Raw genomic sequence first — 24,337 nt, forward strand, 5'->3', positions numbered from 1 at the left:
GCAGCGACTTCCACGGAGTCGTGGACTTCAGCGGGGCTGCAGCGGTGTTGGGCCTGCGAAGAGCATCACGTTCTAGCGAGGGTCACGGTGTCGGGTGCAGGCGGCGTTATCAGATTCAGCAGCGGTGGCGGTCCGGAATCGTCCGAAGTTGATTTCCTTGGATTTCCACCAGCTTTCCTTTCAAGGGCCCAGGGACTGGATAGGGCACCACTTGTCAGAGCAGGAGTCTCTCCGGAGACTCCAGGTGGTGGCAGAGAGAAGTCTTTGCTGTCCTTGAGACTTCAAACAACAGGAGGCAAGCTCTAACTCAAGCCCTTGGCGATTTCTTCACAAGATGGAAGGCACACAAAGTCCAGTCTTTGCCATCTTACTCTGGCAGAAGCAGCACTGCAGGAAAGCTCCACAAAGCACAGTCACAGGCAGGGCAGCACTTCTTCCTCAGCATCTCCAGGCAGAGGTTCCTCTTGGTTCCAGAAGTGTTTCTAAAGTCTGTAGATTTGGGTGCCCTTCTTATACCCATTTTAGTCTTTGAAGTCACCTTTCTTCAAAGGGGACTCACACCTACTTGGGAAATCCTGCCTTGCCCAGGCATGGCATCAGACACACAGCAGGGGGTCGGAGCCGGCATTGTCAGAGGCAGGCACAGTCCTTTCAGATGAGAGTGACCACTCCACCCCTCCCTCCTAGCAGAGATGGCTAATCAGGAAATGCAGGTTACACCCCAGCCCCCTTTGTGTCACTGTCTAGTGCGAGGTGAAAAACAACCCAACTGTCAAACTGACCCAGACAGGGAATCCACAAACAAGGCAGAGTCACAGAATGGTTTAAGCAAGAAAATGCTCACTTTCTAAAAGTGGCATTTTCAAACGCACAATCTTAAAATCAACTTTACTAAAAGATGTATTTTTAAATTGTGAGTTCAGGGACCCCAAACTCCACATGTCCATCTACTCTCTAGGGGAATCTACACTTAAATCATATTTAAAGGTAGCCCCCATGTTATCCTATGAGAGAGACAGGCCTTGCAACAGTGAAAAACGAAATTGGCAGTATTTCACTGTCAGGACATATAGACCACATTACTATATGTCCCACCTTATCCATACACTGCACCCTGCCCTTGGGGCTACCTAGGGCCTACCTTAGGGGTGCCTTACATGTAAGAAAAGGGAAGGTTTAGGCCTGGCAAGTGGGTACACTTGCCAAGTCGAATTTACAGTGTATAAATACACTTACAGACACTGCAGTGGCAGGTCTGAGACATGATTACAGAGCTACTTATGTGGGTGGCACAACCAGTGCTGCAGGCCCACTAGTAGCATTTGATTTACAGGCCCTGGCATCTCTAGTGCACCTTACTAGGGACTTACTAGTAAATCAAATATGCCAATCATGGATAAACCATTTATATACAATATACACAGAGAGCATATGCACTTTAGCACTGTTTAGCAGTGGTAAAGTGCTCAGAGTTGAAAAGCCAACAGCAACAGGTCAGAAAAAAATAGGAGGCAGGAGGCAAAAAGACTGGGGATGACCCTGCATAAGCAAAAGTCCAACACGCGGTCTTCAAGCCTCAGTCCAGATCACCTTCCTGGGCTGCTTCTTAGAAGTCAACTCAGTCAAGGGGCTAACAATGGTACCGTATCCCTTGACAAACCTCCTGTAGTTTCCTGTGAGGCCTAAGAAGGCCCTCACTTCAGTCTGGGTCTTGGGAGGCTCCCAAGCCAGAATGGTATCAATCTTTGGCTGTAGGGGTGCCACCTGGCCACTCCCCACCTGGTGTCCCAAGTACACCACAGATCCCTGCCCTATTTGGCACTTGCTCGCCTTAATAGTGAGGCCTGCCTTCTGCAGGGCCTCTAACACTCTCCAGAGGTGTTGCAGGTGTTCCTCCAAGGTGGAACTAAACACAGCAATGTCATCCAGGTAGGCGGCACTGAACTCATCCAGTCTAGCCAACACCTGGGTGACCAACCTCTGAAAAGTGGCAGGGGCTTTCTTCATCCCAAATGACATCACTTTAAATTGAAAGTGCCCATCTGGGGTAGAAAATGCTGACCTCTCCTTGACCCCCTCAGTTAGGGCAATCTGCCAGTACCCAGACGTTAAGTAAAACGTGCTGAGGTACTGGGCAACTCCCAACCGGTCTATGAGCTCATCAGTTTGGGGGATGGGGTGTGCGTCAGTCTTGCTGACCACATTGAGCCCCCGGTAGTCCACACAGACCCTGAGTTCTGGAGTGGCACCAGGTGCAGCAGCCTTTGGGACCATTACCACTGGGCTGGCCCAAGGACTGCTGGAATGCTCAATAACCCCTAGGGTTAACATTTTGGATACTTCATCCTTAATGCAAGCCCTGACCCTGTCAGTCACCCTGTAAACCTTTTGTTTAATGGGTGTATTGCCCCCAGTGTCCACATCATGTGTGCACAAGTGTGTGACTCCTGGAATCAGGGAAAACAGTGAGTCAAACTGTCCCAACATGTGACGACAGTCACCCTGCTGCTCCTTAGTCAGGGAGGGGTAGAGGATCACTTCCTCCACAGACCTATCTTTTTCTCCTGCAGACAGGAGGTCAGGAAGTGGCTCACGTTCCTCCTCCACCCCATCATCTGTTATGAGGAGCATGGACAGTTCAGTCCGCTCAAAGTGTGGCTTGAGGCGGGTGACATGCAGGACCGTTAAAGGGTTCCTGGGAGACTGCAAGTCCACCAGGTAGGTGACTTCACTCTTGCACTCTACCACCTCAAATTGGCCAGTCCAATTGTCCTGGAGCGCCCTAGGCTCCACTGGTGCCATCACCCACACTTTTTGTCCAGGCTGAAACTCGACCAGAGTGGCATTCTGGTCATACCAGCGTTTCATGTCCTCCTGGCTTGCTTCCAGGTTCTCCTGTGCGAGACTCCTGAAGCGGGCAGTCTGGTTTCTCAGAGCCAGCATGTAACTGAATACCTCCTGGGGGGGTTACTATGAGCTTTTTCCAAAGCCTCCTTGACCAGACTTAAAGGTCCCCTCACAGACTGGCCATAGATCAGCTCAAAGGGACTAAACCCAAGTCCCATTGAGGCACCTCCCTGTAGGCGAATAGAAGGCATGGCAAGAGAACGTCCCACTTCCGTCTCAATGGCTCTGACAGGCCCATAATCATGCCTTTCAAGGTACGGTTGAATCTCTCAACCAGACCATTACTTTGGGGGTGGTAAGGGGTTGTGAACTTGTAGGTCACCCCACACTCCTTCCACAGAGACTTCATATACGTGGATATGAAGTTGGTACCCCTATCAGATACCACTTCCTTGGGGAACCCCATGCAGGTAAAAAACCCCATCAAAGCACGACCCATCACAGGGGAAGTGATTGACCTCAGAGGAATGGCTTCTGGGTACCGGGTGGCATGGTCCACCAAGACCAGGATGAACCTGTTGCCCATGGCTGTCTTGGGATCCAGAGGCCCCACAATGTCAATACCTACCCTCTCAAAGGGAGTACTAACAACCGGTAAAGGTTGGGAGGAGAGCATTACATTTCCCCCCACTCTTGCCACTTGCCTCACAAGTTTGGCAAGACCTGCAATGTGCATCTAAGTGCCTGCGCATTAGGGGCCAGTAAAAGTGGGTGACAAGCCTCTCAAAGGTCTTGTCCTGCCCCAAATGTTCAGCTAAAGGCACATCATGAGCCAACCCCAGTAGGAAGGCCCTGAAGCACTGGGGTACCACCAGCACACGGGCTGACCCAGGCTCAGGAACCTTAGGCTCACTATACAGGAGGTAATTCTCCCAATACATCAGGTGCGATCCTGGCTCCTTGCCAGCCGCCTGGTCTGCAACCTGCTGACACAAATCCTCCAGAGTAGGGCATGTTCTCTGTGCTGCACAGAATGCTTCCCTGGTGGGCTCCCCTTCCTGCTGCCACTGCGACAGGTCAGGAACCTCACCCAGTTCAGCCACCTGTTCCCCTGTAGGTTCCGGGGCGTCACCCTCAGGCTCCACCTCCTCCAGGACCGTGGGAACTTCTGGGGCCGGTTTCCCGCACCCCCTGCCCTTCCTCTTCTTGGCGGTCCCCTGGGCCACTGTATCAGGCTCCAGGGGCTCTTGATCACCCTGACGAGCTGCCATTGACTGGGTGGCTACGCATACCCACCCAGGCAGACCCAACATCTCCAAGTGAGACCTGTGTTCCACTTTCTTCCAAGGGGAATCCTCCAGGTCATTGCCTAGCAAACAATCTACGGGCATGGTTGGACTCACAGCTACCTTCAAGGAACCTGAGACCCCCCACCCCATTCAAATGGAACCTGCGCCACGCTGCACAGGCGCTCTGAGTTGTCCACTGCAACTACTTGGTGGAGTACCTGGGGATCAATCTGCTCTTCAGACACCAGCTGACTTCTCACTGTAGTCACACTGGCTCATGTGTCTCTCAGAGCCCCCACCCTCTGTCCACTGATGGTCACCCACTGCCTGTACTTCTTAGTGTTCTCAGGCATGAGTGTTCTCTGGACCATCTCACTGTCCCCTAGTGAAACAAGGGTCATATCAGCTGGCTCCCACCCACTTGGAACCAACTCCTCCCCAAGCGCTACACTAGCCAAACCCTGGTACGGTGCACCAGTGGGTGCCGGTGTACTCTTGGGGCATTTGGGGCCCCCCTCACATGACCCACCTGGTCACATGCATAACACTTATGTGGGGTTCCCCCTGCCACTGGCTTCCCTTCGGGATCCATGGCTTCTTCTCACTGGGGGATTGGGAATTTTTACCCTGGGAATCAGTTTGGGGCCCTTTAGAAAACTCCCCCTGTTTACCCTTACCCCCCTTTCTTCTGAGAGGGACCCTGCCCACCCTTGGCATTGTCTCCCCCACACCTCTTTTGGACCCTGGTGCTCTCCCAGCGGTCCGCTTCCTGCGCAAGCTTCCTTGGATCAGTCAGCTTGCTGTCAATCAGATGCTGGCACAGCTCTGGAAAACATAAACTGTACAAGTGCTCCCAAGCAATCAGATTGTAAAGCCCCTCATATTTAGTTACCTTACTGCCCTTCACCCAACCATCCAGTGACCCGCAAAAAGACTCAACACATTCCAACCATGTTTGGGGGTCCTGCTTCTTATAGGACCTAAATGTATACTTATACTGCCCAGGAGTGAGACCATATATTGTGAGTTGGGCATCCTTCATGATAGTGTAGGTGAGATTCTGAGCATCCCCTAAGGCTGTCAGTCTATCCCTCCCCCTCTACCTCAAAGTACTTCCACAGACCCGCTTCCCAATGAGCTTCAGGAACCAGATTCATGTGGAGAGCAGACTCATACCCCTTAAACCACAAGTATATGTCGTCCTCCCTTTTGTAATCCTTCACATGATCTTAAGGAATGTGCACCCTCCTCTCAGGCTGCACTGTGATGTGGCTGTCACCATCCCTATTGGACTGGCTCCTATGATCCAGTTCCCTCAAGCTGAGCTCGTGAGCCAACAACTTTTTCTCCTCTATGGCCATTCACATTTTCTCCAACTCCCTCTGGTTCTCCCTCTCTGCCTGTCTGTCCTGCAATTCTTCAGGGGTCAGAGCCTTAGATGAGACACTTCTACCTGCCCTGGAGACCCTCTCCTTGGACATAATAGGCCCACCCACAATACCATTGTGTATGGAATGCTCTTCCTCCTCCTCATCCTCCTCATCCTCTGTGTGGCCTTCAGTACCTTGGCTGTCACCCAGGCCCTCAGCGCCTTTTGCAGCTCCTCCTTCTTGGATGAGCTCTTAATGGGACAGTCAAAACTTTTACAGAACTGCTTCCACTGAGCCTTTGTATAGCTCTCTAATTTATCTAGGTCAAAAGCAGCTCCAACTGATCCATCTCCAGATTGGAACATGATGAAAAGTCTACAAAAGTGCAAAGTTCCAAAAGGCAGAAAACAAGTTCCCAATGAAGTTCAGAAGTCAATCAAAGATTACCACAAAAATGGATGTAGGGAAAAATCCAAGCAAAAGAGAAAAAGCAAAAATCACAAGACAAGTAGTATGTGGTCACGTAGTGGTCTGCACTCAAAACAGTAGTGTACACTTAATCACTGTGGGGGTCATTCTGACTTTGGCGGGCGGCGGAGGCTGCCCGCCAAAGTCCCGCCGTCAGAATACCGCTGCGCGGTCAAAAGACCGCCGCGGTAATTCTGAGTTTCCCGCTGGGCTGGCGGGCGACCGCCAGAAGGCCGCCTGCCAGCCCAGCGGGAAACCCCCTTCCATGAGGATGCCGGCTCCGAATGGAGCCGGCGGAGTGGAAGGGGTGCGACGGGTGCAGTTGCACCCGTCGCGATTTTCAGTGTCTGCTTGGCAGACACTGAAAATCTTGGTGGGGCCCTGTTAGGGGGCCCCACGACACCCGTTACCGCCAGCCAGGTTCTGGCGGTCAAAACCGACAGAACCAGGCTGGCGGTAAGGGGGTCGGAATCCCCATGGCGGCGCTGCCTGCAGCGCCGCCATGGAGGATTCCCTAGGGCAGCGGGAAACCGGCGGGACACCGCCGGTTTCCCGTTTCTGACCGCAGCTGTACCGCCGCGGTCAGAATGCCCATGGATGCACCGCCAGCCTGTTGGCGGTGCATCCGCGGTCCCCGGCCCTGGCGGTAGTCAACCGCCAGGGTTAGAATGACCGCCTGTATGTCAAGTACAAATACAAGTCCAATCCCATCCACTGATCACCAATGTTAGAAATGGGGTCTTTGGTTGGCAGTCAGGTTACTCCCTGTCCAAGCAAGGACCCTCACTCTAGTCAGGGTAAAAGAGAATCACCCTCAGCTAACCCCTGCTTACCCTCTTGGTAGCTTGGCACGAGCAGCAGGCTTAATTTCAGAGTGCTCGTTTAAAGTATTTGTACCAACACACAAAGTAACTTAATGAAAACACTACAAAATGACACAACACAGGTTTAAAAAAAATAGGAAATATTTATCTAAACAAAACAAGACAAAAACGAAAAAAATCCACAATACACAAGTCAAGTTATCAATTAAAAACCAAAAAAAGTCTTCATGTAGTTTTAAACTCAATGCTAATGCTGTTAGCGTGAAAATGTAGCTTGGGTGCGTCAAAAATAACCCTGCACGGGCGAGTGTGCGTCAAAAAGGGCTGGCGATGCGTTGATTTCACTCACGAGCTAGACCTTGCGCTGTTTCTCCTTTAGTCGGGTTGGCGTGCGTTGTTTCTTCTCTCCACAGGAAAGCAATGCGTTGATCCGGTCAGCACTCTCGGGTCCGGGCAGGCCTTGCGTCGTTTTTACATGCCCAGCGGTGTTTGCGTCAGGAATTCAGCCACACGATAGTCCAAAAACCATGCAGCGCGGGTTCCGATCTCACCAGCCTCCGTCAGCCATGCTGCGTGTCGTTTCTCCAGCTGCGGGCATTGATCTTCCGGCCGCGTTGCAGGCTAGTGTTAGTTTTCAGCCGTGAAGCTGGCGGTGTGTCGATTTTTCAGCCGCAGATCGGAGTCGTGTCGATCTTTTACCCGCACAGCGGTCTGTGCGTGGATTTCTCACTCTTGAGCTGCCAGCTTCTCTTCTCAGGGTCCCAGGAACTGGATGGGCACCACTTGGCAGAGTAGGAGTCTCTCCAGAGGCTCCTGGTGCTGGCAGAGAGAAGTCTTTGCTGTCCCTGAGACTTAAAACAAAAGGAGGCAAGCTCTAAATCAATACCTTGAAGATCTTCACAAGAAGGAAGTCAACACAAAGTCCAGACTTTGGCCCTCATTCTGACCCTGGCGGTCTTTGACCGCCAGGGCGGAGGACCGCGGGAGCACCGCCGACAAGCCGGCGGTGCTCCAATGGGGATTCCGACCGCGGCGGTAAAGCCGCGGTCGGACCGGCACCACTGGCGGGGTCCCGCCAGTGTACCGCGGCCCCATTGAATCCTCCGCGGCGGCGCAGCTTGCTGCACCGCCGCGGGGATTCTGACCCCCCCTACCGCCATCCAGATCCCGGCGGTCGGACCGCCGAGATCCGGATGGCGGTAGGGGGGGTCGCGGGGCCCCTGGGGGCCCCTGCAGTGCCCATGCCACTGGCATGGGCATTGCAGGGGCCCCCGTAAGAGGGCCCCTACATGTATTTCACTGTCTGCTGCGCAGACAGTGAAATACGCGACGGGTGCAACTGCACCCGTCGCACAGCTTCCACTCCGCCGGCTCGATTCCGAGCCGGCTTCATCGTGGAAGCCTCTTTCCCGCTGGGCTGGCTGGCGGTCTGAAGGAGACCGCCCGCCAGCCCAGCGGGAAAGTCAGAATTACCGCCGCGGTCTTTCGACCGCGGAACGGTAACCTGACGGCGGGACTTTGGCGGGCGGCCTCCGCCGCCCGCCAAGGTCAGAATGAGGGCCTTTGTCCTCTAGCACAGGCAGAAGCAGCAACTGCAGGATAGCTTCACAAAGCACAGTCACAGGCAAGGCAGCTTTTCTTCCTCAGCTCTTCTCCAGGCAGATGTTCCTCTTGGTTTCCAGAAGTGTTCTAAAGTCTGTGGTTTTGGGTGCCCTTCTTTTACCCATTTTGCCCTTTGAAGTAGGCCTACTTCAAAGGAAAGTCTCTCTTGATTGTGAAATCCTGCCTTGCCCAGGCCAGGCCGCAGACACACACCAGGGGGTTGGAGACTGCATTGTGTGAGGGCAGGCACAGCCCTTTCAGGTTTGAGTGACCACTCCTCCTCTCCCTCCTAGCACAGATGGCTCATCAGGAAATGCAGGCTACACAACAGCTCCCTTTATGTCACTGTCTAGTAAGAGGTGAAACCAGCCCAACTGTCAAACTGACCCAGACAGGGAATCCACAAACTGGCAGAGTCACAGAAATGGTTTAAGCAAGAAAATGCCCACTTTCTAAAAGTGGCATTTTCAAACACACAGTCTTAAAATCAACTTTACTAAAAGATTATTTTTAAATTGTGAGCTTAGAGACCCCAAACTCCACATGTCTATCGACTCCCAAAGGGAATCTACACTTTAATCAGATTTAAAGGTAGCCCCCGTGTTAACCTATGAGAGGGACAGGCCTCGCAAAAGTGAAAAACACATTTAGCAGGATTTCACTGTCAGGACATTTAATACACATTACTATATGTCCTACCTTAACCATACACTGCACCCTGCCCTTGGGGCTGCCTAGGGCCTACCTTAGGGGTGCCGTACATGTAAGAAAAGGGAAGGTTTAGGCTTGGCAAGAGAGTACACTTGCCAAGCTGAATTTACAGTTTAAAACTGCACACACTGACACTGCAGTGGCAGGTCTGAGACATGATTACAGGGCTACTAATGTGGGTGGCACAACCAGTGCTTCAGGCCCACTAGTAGCATTTGATTTATATGCCCTCGGCACCTCTAGTGCACTGTACCAGGGACGTACTAGTAAATAAAATATGCCAATCATGGATGAACCGATAACATACACATTTTGTATAGGATCACTTGCACTTTAGCACTGGTTAGCAGTGGTAAAGTGCCCAGAGGAACAAAACAGCAAAAACAGAATCCAGCACACAACAACCTGGGAAACAGAGGCAAAAAGTTAAGGGAGACCACGCCAAGGATGAAAAGTCTAACAAAATATAATCTATTTTTCACAGAACCATGTATTCCCAAGTGGGGTAACCCTCATGTGCCTCACCAAAATCAAGAAAACACAGAAATTCCAAAAGAATAATTACAAAGAATAATTAGCAACTCACAAAGATGCAATGTTCTTTTCTTCTAAACAACCAAACATAGCTCTTGCAGAACAGGTCTGCAGTCAAGCTGTTAAGTGCACCACCTCTACAGTGGACCATCACCTTCTCTACGACTGCACCAGAACTCTTGCATCCCACAGAATCAAGAGCCACAATAAGACCCAAGGAATTTTCACATCCATACCCCTTCCAGGATACCGTACCACACCTTCATTCAAAGACTTTTCTTGAACTGTTTTTCTCAACCTAGAAACTCCTGTTAACCTTAAGACCACAGACAACTCTGCCAGAATGATCTGAAGGCCTACAATGTTTCCTAAGTAATGTGTTTTTATGCATTTATACATTCTCCGTTTGCTAGGTGTGCTACTGCATCCATGTGTTTCCAAAGAACAGTCTATTCTAATAGAGTTAATTCAAAAAGTGTAATCACGTTTGCTTAGGCACCTCACTCACGTCACATTTAATACACCACACCCAACACTAACATCCCACACACAGTACACAGCACTCTTTTACACACCATGTGGTATCAGCACATGAACATCACCCGGGTCAATTTATGTCTGTTTGCTGATACAAAATGTGCTAAGCGCAGACAGTCTTTACTTATCCCAAGACAAGGCCCCTGAAAAAGCAAAATGCCTCCTCCATCTGTACCTATGTAGAATTAGGGCTAAATTACAACCGAATAGGGTAGTAGTAAATCTGACCCGCTTTAAGAGCAATCCTACAGCACTTTATCTTCTCACCAAGCCCAGCAATATCCAAACTGAGCTAGACAGGATGCACAGGTGAAAGGCTGTAGGAGGGATACTCTTTGGCCCGGAGATATTCACAAGAGATTCTTGGAGATAGCCAAATCACCTAACCAGTGCACAAACATGTCCACCCCCGCTTTCATCTGTGGTCCCAGGGTGCCCCTTAGTGTGTCAGGAGCTGTTTTTGTTAATAACAAATGGACCCCATACATGGAGATACATGGACATTGGACCTTCAATGACATGAAGAGAAATGAGTTTGGCCATAATGCAATCAAGGAAAAACTGAGAACCTTCTGCCTCATGGTGATGCAACATCAGTATGCAGTGGAGAGTGGGGTGTGTGCCAAGATCGGTGTATCCTACTGCACTTTTGTACCTGCCAATAACATTGACATTGGAAATCTGACTCTTGCCTTTCAAACACTGCACCAACTACATAAGGACATGCGCGAAGAGGGAGGTGCCCCCGAGTAAGGAGCGGTTCACCAACTGGTTCTCCTGGCTCCATCAGTGGCTCACCAGTCTGTGCACCTCATTGTTGCCCGTTTTCATTGTGTTACTGTTTTTGTGTAGTTTCCTACAATTGCGGGTTTCTTCCTGTAAAAACGCAGTCCACAAATTGGGTAGGGTACAAGTAGTGAGGGAGGTGGGACAACAACGTACCAACAATGTGACTGTCATAACGTGTGGGTTTGATGTTTTAGCTGAAAATTCACCTAGAGGGGGAATGTTAGTATTGGATTAATCAATGGTGATGTGCACAGCAATGCAGTTTCATATACAAATGAAGTCACATCACCATTGTTAGATTCCCTCATCATGAATTCTTCGTCGACCCTGGCCCGTAGGTACATGATCAGGCAGGCTCTGAGACCCAAGCTTGAAGGTCACAGGTGGGGTAACACTTAGCCAACAGCCAAATGCATAAACAGGGAAACTTAGATCAGATCCCACAGACCGGCAGTAACACCACAATGGTCCCTGGAGATTGGTCCCACTGAAACCCACTTGGCCAGAGGGATGCGTGCATTCCCAAGTTTGGTACACTTAGCCAATCAGGATACAGCACACTCAGCACACACAATGACCACGCACCCCCCAGGCTGGACATCTGGACATGTACTCTCTGGCCCAGTGTGTCGAAGCCAGGTCGAGGCCTACCTGCATTCACTATCTGGAAGTGTATTTATGACTCCTTGACAACTGTTCGCATTTTTTCCCAAAGACAAAATGTCATTTATGGCTTTATTGTACTCAGAGGAATGCATAAAAATGTGCTTCAATCCAATGTACAATAAGAGACAGTCCTCAGACCCCAGTTCTGTAACTTCTCTCCCTGCTGTATTTTGAATTAAACGAACAGTTTTCTTTTTTGCCTGATGCCTCTTGTCTTAAGTTTTTTATGGTAAATTCTCATTCAAGTAGCAACATCAGGCAGGCTGGTTCCCACTGACCATATAAAGATGTTTCAGCTGTGCAGGCAGTGTCATATCAGTGGACTGCTGATGGAGTGAGCCTGTTCCTGGACACAATGGACAACTGACAATGGCTATGGAATACAGGTAAGTCTCACACACACATTGTACCTTAGCCATATGTGTTCTCCTGCACAACACAAGACACAACACACCATATACACACCATTATCCATTGCCATTACAACACCACACAACCGGTACATACCAAACACACCTGCCGCCATACATCCATACCACAACATCCACACACCACTGACACTCTACCCACACCCAGCACCATCACAACAACCAACACAACTACACACTCAGCTACACAAACACACTCACATGAGGCACAGCTACACACAGCATGACAACATCCACCACACAACGCTCACCTGAATGTTACACACAGTAACACAACATCAATTCCACATGCAAGTGACACACATACAGACACAATCACATCACCCACTCCAGCTCCCTCCACCTCAACTAGCCAATCCAGTCGCACACACACACACACACACGAGTACTTACTCACATAAAAAACAGGTAGCATAACCTTACCAGTACAGGTACCCATGCAATGCGCACACATGGACACCTTTGACAAGTGTGATTGTGCAGTCACTTTGATGCCACCATTCATTTGGCAATGAATGATGACACCACAATGACGTGTATATGTGTGCGATATGCGTGTTGTGCCATTGTGGCCCCATCCATGTCTGACTCAAATGTGTATCCGACATAAGCAAAATGTACCTGCAGTGGTCCCAACCTCAGGTGTAGTGCCCACCTAACTCACCTTGACAAAGCAGCGTCCCTACCTAAGAGTCCAGCTATGGGAGGGAGGGACATGTTTTCTCTGTGGGTCAGTGGCAGCAGCGATGGAAGGTCTTGTCCAGTTGAAAATGGAAGTGAATCGGGGGAAAGGGTACGTTTTTACCCCATTTCTCCTCCAATTTGCCAACTAAAGTATGGAGGTCGGACAACTACTTTTTGCTTGGCAGTAAGGCACATTCAAATCTACATAAGAGAAAAAGTGGCTGGAGTCCCACCATCAGCCACTTTTCCGTATTGCGCTGTTGACGTGGGCGGTGTTTCTTGGTGGAGACGGCGGGACGAATGCAGGCGCCTGCCTATGGGACCGCCAACATCTAAATCAGAAAGGCAGACCATCACAGCAGCAGACAGGTCTTCAGTTAAAAGAAAATCAACGGAGGGACCATTATCGCCAATAACTAAATCAGGCCATATATGAGCATGGAACAGCAGCAATCAATCAGAGAACTCCAAGGTTGTAACTTAAGTTCCAAGTGGGGGACAAGGATGAAAAAGGATGGACGGAGACATTAAAAACCACCTCCTTTAGTCTGAAATGTTGTGGATTAAAAGACTTGGGGGGTCATTTAGACCTAGAGGATGGTTCGCCAGGGAAGCGGGGACCATGGCCTCTTCTACCCTGACAACTACCAGTTCTATTCAAAGATTCACACTTGCCTCACAGGGATCTCTGAAGTGTGAAGCAGGCTTTATATTTAAAGAGCACACTCTGTAATCATTTTTGTTTAGATAAAAAAACTCCCAAAGTGGAGCTTTGTTTTCTATAAAAACAAATAAGTTGGATGAGCAGGGAGTTTTCTTCCTGTGCTTGGGGCCACTCAACATTTTTCCAGTCAGTTTCTGCTATGCATTGCATTGTGAACAGTTGCAGGAAAAATGAGTGAAGTCACCCAGATCTTGACAGAACAGGATGACCATTACTATGACCTGGCAGCCCCCTTGGCAAATAGGCCACTAGATCAGTGGTTTGTATTGGCTCAGTCAGAGGACAGTCCACTGTCATAAATAAGCACTATCCCTAACTGTACACAGAGTGGTGGACCTGCAAGTTTGTGAAGACAGAATCACCATTATTTTACTGTGGTGCTCCAGTTCCACCAACGTTCAAATAAGGCTCTTAATCGGTGACAGGCTTTAGCCCTCAATGGCCATATCGAAATGGTGTGTTTTTTATACATTGTAAAATTAAGTACTGCTTTAAAATGCTTTTAAGTTTGACAGCTACACTTTGTGCATACTTTCCAGACAGCCACCACACAGAAGGGGCTTGGTGCAACAGACGTATCTGCATTCATCTGCATACTGACATTCTTCCTGGTCTAGGAGAGGGAGACGTCATTCACACCTTACATGTCAATTGGCTGTGTCCCGCCATCACACAAAGGGCTGATTTACCCCCTACTGATGTCTGGAGCCAGGGCTGGTTTCAGGGGGGTTGTGTTACACTTGAAAGGGATCCTCTGAAGTCACCCCCTTGAAAAAAGACATTTTGGAGTATAAGTACAGGGGCTCTCACTCCATATTTTAGAGCACTTTGGAACTGGGACTGAACCTTTGTCAGAAGGACTGCTACGCTGGCCAAAGGACTCATCTGGTCTGCTCATATGCTGTTGCCCTGCTACCTACTACTTGTAGGGTGACACAAAGGACTCATCTGGATTGCATTTCTGCTTGTTTCCCTGCTGCCAGCTGCTCCTTGACTGCGGGGTCCCGAGGCATTGTTAGATTATCAGAAGAAACCACTGTTATTGCTAACTACTAAGCTGTGTTTCTCCTGCTGCCTGTTTACTGCTGTGCTGCGGGGGGACTACCACTTGTGTACTGGCTTTGATGTGCTGGTCTGCCTTCTCACTTCTTGCTGCCTAGAGTTGACAGTGGGACTCTGAGTCCGGATGCCTGTCTACGATCAGTTACCCTGATCACCAAGTAGATTGCCTGTTCCTCAGTGGGTGCGGGAACTTTCAGTATCATCAATGCGTGCTGAGCGTTTCGTTTGTCTCCCAAGGTCAGCACATGCTGACTGCTTTATCTGGCACCCCGAGCAGCATGTGCCCTAGCTCTGCGGAGATATCACTCACCGAGAACCAAGCCCTGCCACTGAAGTAAGGGCAGCCCTTGAGACACGGCACTCACATTCCTGTAACAACCATGATGCTCTTCTGCCAACGGAACCATTGAGGCCGCACTGCCTGCCACATGTCCTACAGGTTTTCTGAAGTGCTAAGGGTGTTATTCAGAGAAAGACACAGGAAAATCAGAGACTGAATCTGAGCAGACTGAACGCAGTGAAAATACTCCTGTGAGAGATGAAGTGGAAGGCCTACAGGAGAGTGACAGTGAACCAACCTCAAATGAGGTAGCAGGAGAGTCTAGTCATTGTCTTGAAAGACAAACAGGGCAGACCCAGAGGTGGAAGGAGTTGAGGTGGATCAAAGCCAAAATGATCTGACTCCTCCTGAACCAGTTGCAGGTATGTCAAGAGAAAATACTGCAGAACAAAGAGAAGATACAAGTCCAGCACCGAAAAAAGCATTGACAAAAGGTCCACTGAAAGGAAATAAGTGGCCAAAATCACAAAGAGGAAAGAAGCAATTACAGTGACAACAACTGAAGAAGAAATAGACACAACCAGAAGAAAAGATTTGAGTGATGGAGAGTTAAATGGAGATCGAAGATTGAAAAGAAAGAGATTTGCAAATCGAAGGTACACAGGTCCTGAATGGGTGTATGCAAACACAAGTGAATGGCAGAGTGAAGTTTTATCTTTTTGTTTTGATCTAGAAATCCGAGGTCAATATTTTGACACATGAAGAAGATCAATGAACTGAACTTTGTAAAATTGTGAATCTGAGAAAAGTGCAAAAGAGACTGTTGAAAATAACTGGAAGAGACTTTAAAATACCTGATTTGAGAAGCTGCTCAACCAATTTTGACAAGCTACCTATTTTGGCAAAAGATCCTGGAAGAAGACTGGAAGCTGTAAATAACTGCTAAAGAAGAGTGAAGATTTTTGTTTTGTTTTACTGCATAGATATACCTTTCTTTCTTCTACTTTCTGATTCTTTACAGGTCATGAGTAACCACAGCCAACAGGTTAGGAAGAATAGGTGCTGTAAATACAAAGGTGTTGGTTTGGCGAATATATGTATGATATTGTGTCTGGTGTTGATTGTGAGCATGACTCTTCTTGACAAGATTGTGGCCAACCATAACTCTGCTTTAGAGACAGCTCCTGGACTCACAGAATTAGATAGGTTTAGGATAGATGAGAAATATTTGCACATTCACAGTAACCAAGAAGAACTTTCTTCTGATGTTTTCTATTGCTGATTGCACGAGTATGTTGAGACAATGGATGCAAGGGTTTTTTATGTCTGTATGCAGATTCCTTCATCAGTGGAGGGAGGAGTTACTTACCATCGTTTTCCCCTTACTTATGGAATAAGTTGTAGTCTTTTACTAACAAGATTTTATAACCAGGAGTACATTCAGCACTTCTACTCAAACCATGATGTAGTATTTTCGTTTGTTCCTATAATCATCATGAATTTAGTGACATAGACACAAGGGAAATTAGCTTTAGATTCCCAACACGTAGGAATGCTTTGTGTATATAAGCCTAAATCTAGAACTGATCCGTTGTTCGTGGGAACGAGTAAATGCAGACATGTGTTTTTGTTTCATAGTAAATGGATGTTCATATTAAATGGGCAAGATCCAGCAATTCCAGGAGTTTATTAAATCTGTGGACTAAATGCGTATTATTGTCCTCCTAGAGGATGGTATGGCACATGTTACTTGGGGATAGCTTTCTCAAAGATTTATCATCTTGAGAACTTTAATAAATTACCTAAAGTGACTGAATTACGTCATGTTGGACAAAAGCGAGAATCTTATTCTGGCACAGTTGGAGACATCTTTGGAGCAATAATTCCTTCAGTGGCAGTTATTCTTAATTCTTTGAAAATGTGAAAGTTGTCTACTGTTGTGGATAACATGCTGACAAATTTTTCAGGAGCCACGATCCTAATGGATACAGAAATGGCTGTGGTTGGATCTATGACTCTTCAGAACCGCCTTGCATTAGACATCCTTTTAGCAAAGGAGGGCGGAGTTTGTAAAATGCTGAACTCGCAACATTGTTGCTCATTTATACCTAACAATAGTAAAGAAATTAGAAGCCTTATTAACAATTTGACTAATGATAGAGCTGACTTGAAAGAGCTGAAGGAACCAGGAGTTTGGGAAAATGTTGGCAAAGGTTTTCATTCCGTGGGGAATTGGCTTGGCAACCTACGGAAAGGGATAATTTTGAAAATAATACAGGTAATAATAATTATTGTGATTTGTATAATTGGAGCATGGGGAATTTATCAATTGTATCATGTGATTAAAATTAAGAAATTGAAAATGATCAGAGGAGGGAAGAAATTAAAATGGAAAAGTACTCTAGAGAAAATTTGAAAAGGGAAAGAAGAAATAAAAGTTACAGGGAAAGCAAATTTTAGGTGATAAAAACTTTTTATGGAATGATGTAAAGTTTGATGACATATTTCATCATCAGAGGAGGGATTGTGAAAGCTGAATTTATTACTAATGAGTTTGATGTATTATGGGTTAAGGGTTCGCATAGAATTTGACTAAAGTAGAAAATAATGTGCGACTTGGAAAATGTGCCGACTTGAGTGACCGCCATTAAATACGTAATACTTTTATTAAATGAGTAATAATATTAATTGAAGTGCCTGCATTAAGAAAAATTGTAGTAGTGTGTCATGTTAGTGATCTTAAATTATGTATTTTAGCTTTATTATTTATAGGCCTTAAGTTAGCAAAGGTTTGGGCCTAGTCTGCGCAGCCTCATATTAAGCTGCAATGTTAAATAAAATTGTGGGAATGTATGTCCCGAGAAATCAATTCATTTATTGTTCACACTGTTGACCAAACGTTAGCAGATGTCTTTAACTTTCTCTTGAGAACTCCCTGCTAGATTGTCTTGTAGTAGAAGTCGTTATTTTGTATAGTTTGATGTGTGGGACAGAGATGTTCCCAGAAGCTAACAGTCGATGCACTGACTGGAGTGCGGATCGCTACAAAAAAGTTACCTGACGATGCGAACAGGAGAAGAGGAGCCAATCATCTGCATGTAAAAGACAGTTCAGTTATATCTTAGATTTGGGATTTTATTTCTATTGGACTTACTGTAAATGTACGATTTTCTGACCAATGGCACCATGGGAAGTTTTTTAGGGAATTCTAACTTAGCCCGACTGCACAGAGGAGAGGTGTTCTCATTCTATTCTGATTTTCCCCATGCAGGTTCGGTTTTTAGGCGCTGAACAGTTTCCTGATGATTTATTTCTATCTTTAACTTTATTGCTTACATTTCGGATGCTGATTGCTGATCCCTTAGATATTGCTTCTTAAATGGTTCAGATAGTTCAGAGTCCCCTGTGTCTGAACCATCCCCTTTCACCACCCGTTGCTGAAGCTGACCGAACAGATGTCCAACTGACTAAGACAATCGCAGCTTGCTGATCCATATGAGGAGAGGTATAACAAAATGTTATTGTTCTTTTTTTTAGGCTGTCTTTTGTTTCTAGGTACCAACTGCTATTTTGATAGACCCATAGCTAGATGTTTTTCCAAATTAACTTTGTCTACATTGTTTTGCATGAAGCCCAAACATGCTATTCTAACCAGGAGGCTAGTTAGGGAGACACCAAAATGTTAACAAATTATCACTAAAAGGGCTGAGGTTGTTAATTTGCTGAATCTAGATGTATGCTATTTCTATTGTGCAGAAGTTCTTGCTCTTAATTTGTACTGTAACACTTGAATGCCTAATTGTCAATGCATTAGCTAAATTGAGATTATTTAGAAGATTTGTTCAACCGGTGTTGTTTATCTATGTTTACCATCTGGATTTGAGACTTATTTACGAGACATTAGCATTGTTAATATATGGAAATAAACTTTCAAATTTTACACAAAGGTGTGGTTATTCGGGGCTAAATGGGTCATGGTGTGTAAAGATCACTGACTCCAAAAAGTATTTGATGACGTTTATTGATTATGATGATGTAACTGCTGTGTATTTGGGACTTATGGTGAAATCACTCTAAACGTAGTTGAAAAGTCTATTGAACCTCTAACGAGTCCCTTTATAAATAAACAATAAGAGACCAAATAAGGACAGACGAGCTAACAGGAGTGTCCTCCTTTTTGACCACATGTTTGTTGGAGTTCAGATCAGCCGACAAGAGCTCCTGGGAAGGCTGGGGTTCTCTAAATGGAAAAAGAGAGGGGGTGGACACCATAACCTTGTGCTCTTTTCCTCCGTGGAGGAAGGTGCATCTACTTTCTCCACTTCAAATTGTTATTTAAATTAGCTATCAGACTGAAATTGTGGCCTGAACTTTTTGTTCCCAAACATTAGAATTATCTGCTAAGCACCACTAGGGCAACCTGCCTTTGCACAAACTGATCTCTAAAGTCACAAAAAAAAAAATATATATATACAATTAGTAAAATTGTTGATCTTGTTATTTTTCATTACCTATAAAACAAACATTACCAATTATTATTTATTAACACTCCCAAGCTGCATTTGAAAGTTAATAACTGTTCTGGCTTTGACAAAGCCTTTCATTTCTGTGGTACGCTGAGATACTCCCTTTCACTAGCTTTGTTTACCATGTCCACTGCTAACAGGGGTATGGGTTGCACCATCCCATGGCAAACTTGAAGGGAGGGTACACACAAGCAATCTTTCACAAGGGGGAGAAGAAGGAAGCACAAAAGGGAAAGTATTTGGGCAATAGGGAGAAAGTGTTAGTGCAAGTAAGTGCAAAGGAGAGAGTAATAGAACATTGTAAGGCTGGTGGAGGGAGACAAGGTGTTTGGAGAGAAAATAGAAACAGAAAATGTGACAAAGGTCGATGAGAGGTCAAGGGCAACAGACCCTTGCTCATGTTATTCAGGAGGGGGCATACTCCCAGGGGAGGTGCCACTACTGGACACTGTTAACTTAAGGAATATTCTAGTGGCACTCAGAAAATGTTGTTGAGTGGAGATTCGTCCTTTTCTATTCTGTTGCCTTTGCAAGGTGAAGTGACAGAGAGGAAGGTGAGGTGGTGGGGAATTGGAGGTTCCAACATAATATATCAGCACACCAATAATACACAACAAAACACCAGAAAAGACAACTGCACAATAACAACTCAACGCAATCACCAGAAATGTATACCAAAATAACCAACACAGGATAATACAGAAATATACAAATATAAAATAAAAACAATACTGCACACAGACAATAACAAAAGCACAATACATCAACATAACACATCATTACAGCAAAACCCACCACCACAACATAAAGAGATTACAAAACAGACAACACAACTAAAACACAGAACAACCACAACACAAAAGCACAATATTAAAAGGATAAAAACACATGCAACACAAAGAAAACACATTATAAAACACAACATAGTGCTACAAAATACCACTAGCACAACATATACTACAAAAATTGTATACTTCATAATACAAAAATGTAAACACAGCAAAAAAGATAACAAAATAACAAAACAACACACAAATGACATCGAAACAACCGCAATTAATGCAAAACATCAACCAAACAAATGACAACAAAATCTAGACAACACAATTGCATTCAATATGCAATAAAATAATCACACAACCTCAATAGCAACCCTACACAACAGCAAAACATGACAGCACACAAAACACAACAATAACTACGGAGCATATCAGTATTGCACTAATAACAAAAAAGCAACAAAACAAGGCATAAGAGGCAAAAACCAACAGTAATAAAAATATCAACACAAATAAATACACAACATAAAACAATACAACCACAATAACAGCACAATGCAACTGACAACGGAAAGCCTTCTGATGACTGCTAAGGGCTACAAGAGGTCTGATACAGTAACTGAGGCGCTGAGCATTGTAACATATTTCCTAATGGATGCTAGACCTGGAACTACTGTTGTAAGCCATGATTACTGATGTTTACAAACCACCTTAATAAATGGAAGGTCTGAAGCAGTTTGGTGTAAAGTCTACAGGACTGAACTGATATTGAGAATGGTCTATAGAGTATCGTTGTTCCTTGATAAAGTAGTATCTGCAAAACACATTTATACAAGAAAACAAGTAACTATAGAAGACAAGAAACACACGTTTGAACTGTAGTTTTGTTTTGCTTTCCTGCCAATTAATCAACTAACAGACCTATGCAACATAAATGTTATGGTGTAAGGAGTAGGCATAAGTGTCTGGTGAAAGAAAACCAGATTAAACTTCCTATTCACATACCATAACACAAAAAACAACACACTAACAACACACAACACAAAAATAAATCCACAATAACACCACAACAGAGCTGTACGTCAAAACATGACATCACACACTAATAACAATATAACTGCACAGCAACACAAAGTAACATTACACAAAAACACAACACAGTTGAACCATATAACAGTAAACCAAACAAAATACTACATTACAGAGCACAAGAGTGTAACACAAAATAAAACCACACCAACACAACACACAAACACAAAACACTACTGCAAAATCATCAAGCCAAAACAACAGCAACAATAAACACAACAATAACTGTGTAACATACTAATACAACGCAAGACAACAAAAAAGCAAAAACACAGTAATGAAATTGTGTTATGTGATTGCTCTGTGTTAGGGTGTCTTATTTGTGTAGTTTGGAGGTTTTTGTGTTTTGTGCTGTGTTGTGGTTGTGTTTGTGTTGTGTGCCGACATTGTGATGTTGTGTAATGCTGCTATGTCATAGGTTATTTTTAGATTTTTACAAGACATTAAATCAAATGTTTTTTGTTTTGCAAGGAAATTCTATCAATTTGTAACCTTTGTTTGCATTTAGAAAAGAATACAATTAGATTGTTTCAATTTAATATAGACAGTTAATGCTATGTTGGCTTGTGCTTGGTGTATATTTTTGGTGGACTACACCTCATTGTTTACATGTGTGTAACTGAATTTGAGACGTAAAAGGGTTATGAGCTCCCCATTTCAGGTGTGATGTGGGTATCTGTGGTATCATGATGGCCAACCTAACCATAATGCAGGCCATGGGATAATGATTGTAGTTCTTTACATACTGTGGATACCTGTGACATGATAATACCCACTTCTGGCAAAATAATAGGCCTGACATTATGGTGGGAATTCTTGGCATAATTTTTGATAGTGATTCTTAACAGAACGCGCTCTCCGTGGCCTCTTCGTGTCCACCACAAGAACAATGTTGGCTATGAAATAAAGTAGTAATTAACATACTGTTGACAACCATGGCATGACGATGCCGTCTTTTAAGCTTACACTGGTATTACAGTGATAAAAGAATTGCAGTTTAATAATAATGTTACTTATGATGTGTCTTGGCCTAAAGACAGATAGGTTTAACCGGCCACCATTCAATCATGCACTCACTCAGTTATCAGCCTTCCATTTGTAGGTAGGTCTTAGTCCATACACCCATTTATTCAACCAGCCCTTTAAGCCTTCATTGCCCTTTAATTAGCCATATGTTCAATCAACCATTCATTCGTTTGCTCTCACTCTTGAGCACATATTTGAAAGCCATTGTATTTTTCATCTTCATGGCTAAGCCTTTTACCAGCCAGAACGATTTTGTCATCATCAGCCAATGGGAAAATGTAACCTATCTACGCTATTGACAATATCTAAACGTGAAATCAGGTGTCAGTTATCGAAAACCTGCCTGGATGTTATTTAATGTTGCATCTTAAATTACACACATACACAAATGAGCCATGTGCAACAAAGCATTCATAAGACATGTTCGACGGTCTATAGTGGACTTACTGCTTTTTCCTTAAAAGATTCCCCATACTGAGTCTCTGTTACAGCTTTTACTTCCGTAGTAAAGTGTTCGGCGTCGGTTTTCTGCTCCGCTATGAGTAGAGGCTTTGAAATGTCAATGGTTAAGTCCGGTCTTTTAGTTTTCTCTTGATTAGATAGTTGCCCTGCTTCTGGCTTCGACCTGCTCACCGCCCTGTCCTGAGCGCTAATCACACTGACGTCAGCCCCCCTCTCCTGCAGCGGCTGAAGATTTCCAGCTACCGAGAATTCACTAGTTTTAACTTCAGCAGACTTCCCCGTTGCTAGCTTCATCTCTGAGCCCTCCAAGTGATGTTCATCTATAGATATTGACTTTGTCAGCTTTGCTAGAGGTGTCGAAGCTTCCTTTCTCTCTTTTCCATTCGCAGCTTTCGATGCTGCTTGACTAGGCGTGGCGGGAAGTTTTCGCGGTTGTTTTTTCTCTGAGGTCGCAGGTTGAGTCGTAGGCCCCCCCGCCTCTGTTGGTGCTCCTGCAGGGGAGAGTGACTTAGGTATTGGTGTTTCGTTGATGTCCCCAAGCTGCCCTTTCATAGCTCTTTGTGTCTGGCAGCTTAGGCACAACCACTCCTTCACCTGCAACATAATAAAAAAACGATCATTAGTAAATTTACTAAATTACCACTTTAAGTCATTACTTGTTTTAATGCAGTTTAGTTATCACGTTGAACAAATTACAACAGTACGGGATTTTTTTTCTTTCAGGTTAAACTTTGTATACTATCAATAAAAGAAACACCTCTGAGTCACGCACAGCGGTAAAAGCAGTGTTTGCGCCTTAACACTTTTACAATTTACAATGAATAAACTTATTGTCTGAAAGTATAGAATGATATCAGATGTGTTTAACATTGTTTTCGCTAAACAAATTTCGAGTCGTGGGTCAGTCTGTTCCAGTGAAACATGCAAGTACCGATTAAGAGAACGCCTATATTGCGTAAACGTGTACCAAGCCCACGCATTGCAGATTTACAAGACGTCCAGGCGTATACCAGCAAAAAATACAATTTGCAGAAATTATTCATATAAATTTGAGTCACGTAGAAACATTCCTGGCCTGTTTCCCGTTATCCTTTGCTTTGGGAGTTGTAGCAATTCATAGACTTAGCATAGCAGATGCAGAAAGCCAGCGGTATTAGAAATCTTCCACATTTCGTTTGCCTTTTCACGGAATGTATTTTCTTCTTAGACAGCTGCAGGGACAACACGGCACATAGCTACTTTTTAACATTCTGCGAGGCACAACGCCAGTTCACCAGCCAGGTAGCAGTCTAATGCGCAAGGTTTTGAAATTCATGACATATTTGCGTTAGCCTCTCTACCGCAATAAGGGCCAGATGTATGAAACAATTTGCGACTCGCAAACGGCAAAAATTGCCGTTTGCGAGTCGCAAATCGGAGTTTCCTGTGCAGAAATGCATTTTGCGAGTCGGGACCGACTCGCAAAATGCATTTCCGACTCGCAAATAGGAAGGGGTGTTCCCTTCCTATTTGCGACTCGCAGTGGTATGCAATTACATTTGCGGTCGCAAATGGAGTTGCAGTTACCATCCACTTGAAGTGGATGGTAACCCACTCGCAAATTGGAAGGGGTCCCATGGGACCCCTTCCCCTTTGGGAAT

General features: G+C 45.5%; 1 protein-coding gene across 8 annotated transcripts in view; it reads right to left on the reverse strand.

Annotated features, from left to right (window-relative positions):
• PCLO (piccolo presynaptic cytomatrix protein) overlaps window positions 1-24,337 on the reverse strand; it is a 1,309,308-nt gene that overhangs the window by 1,027,023 nt on the left and 257,948 nt on the right. For all 8 annotated transcript variants that reach the window (XM_069228704.1, XM_069228705.1, XM_069228700.1 and 5 more), the window contains exon 4: window positions 22,683-23,291. In XM_069228704.1, coding sequence (XP_069084805.1) covers window positions 22,683-23,291 — 609 coding nt within the window. The remainder of the gene's footprint in view (window positions 1-22,682; window positions 23,292-24,337) is intronic.

The sequence above is a fragment of the Pleurodeles waltl genome, chromosome 4_1 (genome assembly GCF_031143425.1).
Source record: "Pleurodeles waltl isolate 20211129_DDA chromosome 4_1, aPleWal1.hap1.20221129, whole genome shotgun sequence".
In the NCBI taxonomy this organism is placed as follows: Eukaryota; Metazoa; Chordata; class Amphibia; order Caudata; family Salamandridae; genus Pleurodeles; species Pleurodeles waltl.